This window comes from Athene cunicularia, assembly GCF_003259725.1.
Source record: "Athene cunicularia isolate RWA chromosome 3 unlocalized genomic scaffold, athCun1 chr3_part1, whole genome shotgun sequence".
NCBI classification, from domain to species: Eukaryota; Metazoa; Chordata; class Aves; order Strigiformes; family Strigidae; genus Athene; species Athene cunicularia.
The window spans coordinates 29,612,038-29,620,773 of NW_020799097.1; the positions used below are offsets into that span (position 1 = coordinate 29,612,038).

Consider the following 8,736-nt stretch of genomic DNA (forward strand, 5'->3'; position numbering starts at 1 on the left):
CTTAAACAGAATTCCTCATGTTAATTATATCACTGGCTAACCTGGACTTAAGTATTTTAGAGCTTTCTTGTTACAAACATTGTCCTTAGGTGCAAGACATATTTGAGGAGGTTAAAACAGTGAAGGTTCCTATTTTTACTTTTCATTAAATCTGATGATCCCTAAGACTGGGTGTGTGGTGGGTTTACATCTGAATGGCTGCCAGACCTCCACCCAGCTGCTTTCTCACTCCCCCTCCTCAACAGGATGGCGTGACAAAATAATATGAAAAATTTCACAGGTTGAGATAAAGACAGGCAGATGACTTACCAGTGAGCATTGTGGGAAAATCAGACTCAACTTGGAGAAAAATAATTTATTGTCAGGATATTGGTCTATTTTATTTTATCCATTTTATGTCACTCTTTGTCCTATTTCTTATCTTGAGATGCCAGAAAATTTGTTCTCTGTCACAAAAGCAGAATCCCACAAGAGTTCATTACTCAAAGTAGCCTATACCTTTTGATGGATGGGGTTCTTATGTTGTGATACAGAATTAGGGTATAGTACAATAGAATTTTAGAAAAAGCAAGAAAAAATTTCTTCTAACAACCAAACCTAAATGCTTAAAAGGCAAGACATTTCTGCAGTTATGTATTTTTAAAATTCAAGACTCTAGTTATGTCAGGTTTCCAACAACGCTGAGATATATTTATGTGAATCTAATATCTGTATGATTAAATAACCTCATTTCATTCTATTTAGTGACAATATCTTATCCACAACAGGATGAAGTACTGGAATAATTTCTAAAAATATCTCAGCTCTACCTTAGAGAATTTTAATTAATTATTTTTAAAGCTGCTGAAAGGAGATGTCAAATGAAAATAATAGTTTTAGTGTTAGAACGGACAACATATTAAGACAATGAACTACCTGACAATAACTAATAAAGCATAAGGAGTATTTCTATAAAATTAGCACATATATGTGGATATTTTAGGTTTGTTAAATACATATATTACTTCTGATTTATTAACAAGGAAGAGCAACCCTGTTTCTCAAGAATGGAGTATATGTAAGTTTCAAAACTAAAACTAAAACAAATAACTTTATTTGGTCATTTTAACTGTGTAGGATACAGAAGCATTTGAGGTAGATCTGGGTAGATGTCTGGAGAGAGAAGGCACACCTGAACTGTCACCAAGGATCCAGGTGAAGGTTAGAGTTAGAAATCAGCTTTGTATGAGCAGAAGCCAGTGATCAGAAACTTCAGCTCAAAACTTTCTGCCATCAGCACTGTTCTGTAGCTCATATTAACAGAACTGATTTTTTGACTAAACTTTGTGGCATTAGAAATAATTTGTAAAAATTCACTTTGGAGTATTATAGAACTTGACGCTGATTTCCTAAATCAAAGTTCATGTCTATATCACTCAGTCCATCCTTCCTTGCAGCTTTTATAGATGAAGAATTTACTTATAGGTGTCCTTTTAGTTTCTAAAATTTGGATTTTCTTTCTTGAAAAATAAAATGTGTTTTCTGTCATATTTATCCCTACTAAGTCAGTTGCATTTCTGACACTGGATAAAGGAATGAAAAAAGAATCCAGCATACTCCTCCTAAATTTGAAGTTTTCTGGAAGTAAGTGTTCTTTTCAAGTTTTTATGAACTTCTCTATTACTTAGAATTGAATTCTTATCCATTATATTTAAATATTTTGACAGTATATGGTCATTGTGTACTTATTCCAGACATATCCTACTTTAAAAATATGTAAATATTAATTTTAAATTATTGAAGATCTTGGACTAGGAATGTCTATGTCATGATTGTTCTGTTTTTGGTTTTGTTTTTTAAATTTTGGGTTTTTACAGCTCTAAACATACCGTGAAGCTAGAGAAATATGGGGTATATATTCAAAAAAGTATACCATTAAAAAAAAAAATCTTTTATTCACTTATAAAATTGTTTTTATATCCCCCAAGATTCTTCACCTAAGAACATATTGAACGATATTAGAGGATGCTCAGTGGAAAACAACAAATGGAATTCATATAATACAACACTACTAAAATATTTTTAGGTCATAAATTGTTTTCCACAGCTATATTCATTTTTTTGTGGTGTATCTTACTATTCTAAGGCTACTGAAAAAAAATATCATTATTTTCTTTTAGATAAATAAAAAATTATTCTCTGTTGTTTTAATGATCATATATAGCACAAACAGTCCAGCAATTAAAGTTTATTATACTTCTTAAATATAGTTCTTTATAAAGACACAATATCTGAAAGAGTTTACTTCAGTATCAGAAGCAGCATAACTATCATCATAGCTTTCTTGTTGGGTTAATGAATCTTGTTTGTTAAACAGCCAGGCTAATTAGCTCACTTCTTCAGATTCAACAAAGTGTCTATACCCCACAGTACAGTGAAGAATCCAGCCCTTCATCCATCATATTTGCATTCTCATTGGGGCAGTTATGCATGTGCAGACACAACACTATCTATCGTGTGTACATGAGCTTTTTTAAAAAATATAGATCTTAATAATGAAAATTCCTACTATTTCATCCATGTTGCACAAAGAAACTATATAAGATGAAGATACAAAACACTATTTCCTTTCAAAACATATTAGTTTACTATTTATACAGCATTTCTTCACTCTTAAGCCATGCCAAGTTACTTCATTAAACTATCTTTACCCACTGCTAATATAAAACTCTTCAGGAGTCCTTCCAGATTTTGCTTAGTTTAGCATCAGCAATTTCTGAAAGGAAAACTAAAAGAAAATTTAATCCTTTTCCTTCTAAGTTGGACAAGATAACTGATGCTCTCATATCCCCAAATAAATGTCATTACTGTTATGACACAATTTGAAGAAAAAATCCTCATTAAATTTTAATGTATATAACTCCTAGGACTGTCTTTAAATTTCTTAGCTGGTTAAAAAGTAGTGCTGCTTACTTTTGACATGGCAGAGGTTCTACTGACATATTTCTTGTCCAACAAAAGTATCTTAATCTGTATCTAGTTAAATAGAGTTACAATTCCTTGTAAAATAATAATTTAAATAAAATTAGAAGCTCCACTGCATATAAGGGAAAGCTCTTTATGTTCATTAATTGCTGCATATGTGATAATATTGAAAGGTCTAATTTGGGAAGACATCATCATACACATAAAAATAAGATACAGCCAGAGACTGTTTCAAACAACAGCAGACAAAGCAAAAAAGTGGAAAAGTAACAGCCACATACCTAATGAATAAAAATGTATTCCAAAGAAAAACAGGCAGAGAAAAACAATTAATTGGTGGTCTAGTCAGACAGACAGTTGAGGATACAAGTATTTTCATTTACAAGAACTTGATCATTATGGCATATCCAAATTCTCTGTGCTCTCTTCTATTTTGTTATTGAATACATGTGGTTTGTTCAATGTTTTTATTATTTGGTTAGTTATAAAAGACATCAACTAAAGATCCTCTGATAAGAGAAACCTTTCTTTTTTTCAGAAATCCGATATGAAACTGGTTGTCAATAAAAGTATGGAGGCAAATATTGCCATTTTTCACTTAAGGATTAGCTCATTAGTTGTTTTATCTTTTGAAGTGATACTCTTGTTAGAACCAAGCTAGCAGTAAAACAATCCAGTAACACTGTGACTTCTGTTTTCAGTCAATTTAGAGATATTATCTATTTAATCTTTGCAATATCTTTGTGAGATGGTTCCATTTGTTTATCTACACCTTCACCTAGAGAATATGAACTGGGATATTAATTAATTTACCCAAAGGCACAAAGGGAATCTGTTTCATATTTAGATTTAAATTGCTCTCTTTTCAGATCATTGTTAGGTATGCACATCACTACACAATTTCCCCCCTCTAATTCAGCTTGCCATTGTATTAATAACATAGGTGCAAATAGTAGTACAGAAAGTTCAAACTCTTTTCAAAAATAACTGATCATTTCTACAGATAACCTCTGGTTCACTGTGAGTTACTTGATCCTTTGAGTGATGTTGATACTGACTGCTATGTCAGTAGAATGAAGCTCATAGTTTCTAGTGTATATGTGTCCATTACATAAACCTCATTGTTCCAGATGAATACCTGGATTAACCTCAGAGGCACAACACAAAGGAATAAACAGTTACAGACACTCAAACCATACATGCACACACACACACACGTGCGCGCACACACACACACACACACACACACACACACATAGAATGACAATAAAAATTAATTGGATGAGGCCTGTTTACAGAGTGAATGACTTTTCTTTAGAAACAAACTACTACTAAGACAATGTCACAACAATTTCCTTTCTGATCACTGACACACATTCTGCTGAAAGAGATCTCCTCTAGATCTGTGGAAGGAGGTGCAGGATGATTCTTTCCAAAATCTCCTGTATGTAAGAGTGTTAGTGAACACCAATGAGAGTTAAACGTGGGTAACAAAGTAGTGCATTGAATGTGAGAATCTCTCTCAGAAGAACAAAGGAAATCACGTTTGTGTTATTGTTTAGCTACAGCACTTATGCAGTAAAAGACTTGAACACATGTCTACGTTTGTCCCAATGAAGCAGCAAACACGAAAGTAGCATCTTACCTTTGGACATATAATTGTCTTCAGTTGCCAACTCAGCAGAATATCACCCTTAAAGCATTTAAGGGTCTGTCGATTTTAAGTACAATCAAGTACTCTTAAAGATCTGTTGCTTTGCTTGAGAGGAATGTTGGAGACTTGTGTTTCAGTGCTCTGACATCTCCAGGTTTTACTGATTGCTATCAGTTTCTCTCCTAAACACCCCAGTACTGTAAACCTTCTTAGACCATGACTGTATAAAATAAATACAGTTTTCTGACCTTATTTTCCACAGTAAAAATGAGCTTATATATGCACATGTCAATTACTAATATATAGAATGTATCAATAATTTTGTATCCATTTTTATGAATTAACTTACCAGCTGATAAATCTCTACCCCAACCTCCTTTGGTCTCAGTGATTATAGAATATGCATAAAACCTGTTGATCCTGGTCAAAGGATTTCTAAGGTCAAGAATTTATAACCCATCCTTTTCTACGTTTTCTTAGACAACATACAGTAACATGCAAAATCCCAAATTATATGGCGTATATATTATTAGTACAGCAAAATCTTCAGCATTATATTCCTCTCTCCCTTTATTTTGTTGTGGGTTTTTTTTTCACACTGTGTGATTAGTTTAGTTGCCACCTGGCCTGATCCATCTTGAATGGCCCTTATATCCTGTACTGTGTTTTCCAGCCTCATACAATATTTTGGATATTTAAGAGCATTTTAGATGGCACAAAGGGCACATGCTCAGGCAACCAAATTGTGGTCATACATACCTTAGAGCAGTGTTCAATTCTTTTAGATGTGAGTAATGTGGCCAGCACAGCAGGATTCCAAAGACTGGATTTTGGATGTTTGCTCAATTTCAACATGTTTTACTGTCTAAAACCTACACTTTTTGAAGGAATGTCTTCCTATAAAGTATTTATACAAATAGACACTATAAATTGGAAATCTCCAGTTCTGTCATATTTCCTTACCAGTATGTTCCAGTATTACAAGTATTTTCAAATCTAAGTAATCTATTATTTGTAAAAATTAGTCAAAAGAAAATTGTCATGGACACTCATAGAGAAAAATTTCCTTCCTATTAGTCTAAATAACTAGCTCTGTATATTTCAAAATGTAAGCAAAATGCTTTCACCATATAAGACTTTATAGCACTCAAATAACAAATGCAGAACTCACACACTATGCCAAACTAGCAATTCTATAAAAACTATAAATGCTTACCAAATGGGCAATTGCATTTGAAGTCGTTTATGTTTTCTTCACAGGTTCCTCCATTCCAACAGGGTCTGTCTAGACAGTCATTCATGTGAACAGAACATGTTTCTCCTGAAATTTTAGATTAAAAAGAAAAAGACAAATGTGCTGATGTGTTCAAATCATAGAGACATATTTGTAATGAAAAAGGACTACGAGGTTGTCACAGTCTAAATGCTGACCCCATGGTCGAAGGTGCACTTGCCGAATACACAGGGATGCTGATAAACACCCTGTGTGTCATGAATTTTTCTGCTTCATTAGTTACAAGACAGTCCATTTTGACAGGAAATGTTGGAAGCATGACAATCAGGAAAACAGAAAGCTTTCCTACTGAGAGTATGCATAATCGTGGAGCTTTTTTCCATTATACAAAATTACTATATTCAAGCAACTTTTGTTCCATTGTGTCAATCATTTTCTTTCATTTCACACACTGTCTCCTTTGAAAAAGATTGGGAAAGTATCATTACATATGAACATCAGGCCGACACTAATTTACAGACAGTTATGTGTAACAGTAAAGTTCAGCCTACATTTTACAGAAAATTGTTGGTACTATGATACTGGATATTTCTCTTTCTCCCTGTAATACAAAGAATGATGACCAAGTCACTGAAGAATATTTAATGAGGAAAAATACAGATGAGAGGGCATGAAATAATTAAAAGCAAAGTATAGTGAAATGTAGATTTGTAATCTACCATACGGGTTGCTTAGATTTGTAACAGGAAAAGTTATTTCCAGCCACAGAAATACGGAGGCAAATCACATGTTCAGTACTTATCAGAGGTCAGCAGTGTACAAAGCATGCTGGGCTTTCTGTGGATCTTACAGGAGAAGATAAAACCAAACCAAATGGTGAAATTCCTCTGATTTCTTTTCACTGTGGAAAATATTTGATGTCTTATCTGCAGCACACATACATGCCCTCTTATACAATCATATAAACCAAGATAGTCAGGTCTCAAATATGTGTTTTGTGAAACTACTGGATACAAAACGCCTTCATTGGAGAAGCCCATAGTATCACCAGGATTCTCTTCCACACATAAACTTATGACGGAGTGGCTCCTAATAGGTTTTTTTCCTGCCTCTAAACATGCTCTGCATTTTCCATAAGAGTTCAAAATATCTGGATGAAGAGGGGGAGACACAGCAGAGACTAGGGAGAATTCAGGTAACTCAGTAAACTGAAAAACTATCTCCTAACAGCAGCTGCTGAGTGCTGCTTAGATTGTGCTGTGGCACCAGTGAGGAATAGAGTCAGGACTGGCCAAAATATAAATCCTTTTCTAAGTTCTTATAATTTTTAAAAATTTCTTTGAAGTGCTGATAACGTAACAACACTATGTGTAAGATCACTTTCTGATCAAATTCTGATTTTTGCTTTCCTTATGTTTGCTAGTTCAGATACATTTCCACAGTTAAGTCCCTGATTATGGTAGGTTTCTTTTGAGGAAGATGGAAATACCTTGGCATCTAATATCTTCTTCAAAGACAAGTGGAGATTAGTGCAGTTTCCTCTAGAAGTAAACTAGCTGGCCACAAACCATAGGTAAGCTGCAGCACAACAAGAAAAACTCCTGGAAACAGATTCTTTCACTTTCCTTGAGTTGTGTACTCCTAATAGATAAGAAGCTAAAACAAATGGAATTCTAAGGGAAATAACGGAATAGGGTCATTCTCATTTACTCATGTTATCTGAGATTTGTGAACTTCTTACTGCCTTTTTGTAAAGATGGCTCTATTTTCCTCTTGAATCTAAGGCAGTAAAAGTATCTTACTGAACTAGATAGTACCATAATTTTAAGTCATGGCTGTAACAGGTATAACTACAATTCCTTGTGAACTATTCTTATCCATCTCCTTTGATTTTCTTTTATTATTAGGATGGGAAATTGGGTGTGACATTCAGCAGAAAAATGAGTCAACTACATGTAGGATTCTAACTACAGATATATACTTTGAAAGTGAGCATTTAGGGTGAAATTCAGTTCCCTGAAGGTCCATATCTAATGAGATATAGGATAGCCTGTATTCAGTCTGAAGAAAATAGTCCTTAGGGGATTAAGTGGACTGTAAGCAGAGACAATTGCAACAGTTTTATAACAGTACCATAAATTGGTCATTCAGGCTGGAAATCCTAATGGGATGGTAGGAAATAGAAGAAAAGAACAAAGACATGAAGGGTAGCTGTCAGCTGAGGAGTATGTCCAAAAAGGAAGAAAAAAATTGTGTGTATTGGGCAAGGTGAACTCTTTGAGGAATTCAAAAGCAAAATAACACCTTATCAAAAGGTTAATTCTGTGGCCATGTTTTGACTGAACTATATTAAATGATACAACACCTAGGGAGTCCTGAGACGGTGATGAAATAATGTAGGCTAGAGGAATCTGGGGACATGAAATGAACCTTGGAGCTTTAGCTGTGTTGAGGAGTAGTGACAAAACCTGATTGTGTGTAGAAAAGGTGAGAAAGGAGTCAAAGCTATCCCAATCCATGTCTGACAGGAAGCATAATGATTCTGACAGTATGAGAAAGGATGCAGAAAAACGCTCAGTTGCTGAGGTGAGCAGAGAGCTCTAGCAAGGTGCAGAGCGGGATTTATTGAACTAGGTAAACCTCAGGGGGAGCTGAGAGAATTGCCAGGAGCCCGCAGCTCAGCCACAGCAGCTGACGGGACCTGGTCAGGGCCAGGAGCAATGGGGGACAGGTCCCCATCTGTGTATAACCGAAGCCCTTAGGGAGGGCCAGAGACCAGGAGTGCTGCCAGCATGGCGGGGAAAGGGAAAGGGAAAGGGAAAGGGAAAGGGAAAGGGAAAGGGAAAGGGAAAGGGAAAGGGAAAGGGAAAGGGAAAGGGAAAGG

The 8,736-nt window shown here is 34.9% G+C and overlaps 1 protein-coding gene across 2 annotated transcripts in view; it reads right to left on the reverse strand.

Moving 5' to 3' along the window:
* Positions 1–8,736, reverse strand: part of EYS (eyes shut homolog) — a 1,023,641-nt gene that overhangs the window by 752,048 nt on the left and 262,857 nt on the right. For both annotated transcript variants that reach the window (XM_026844748.1, XM_026844747.1), the window contains one exon: positions 5,835–5,939. In XM_026844748.1, the coding sequence (XP_026700549.1) occupies positions 5,835–5,939 (105 nt within the window). The remainder of the gene's footprint in view (positions 1–5,834; positions 5,940–8,736) is intronic.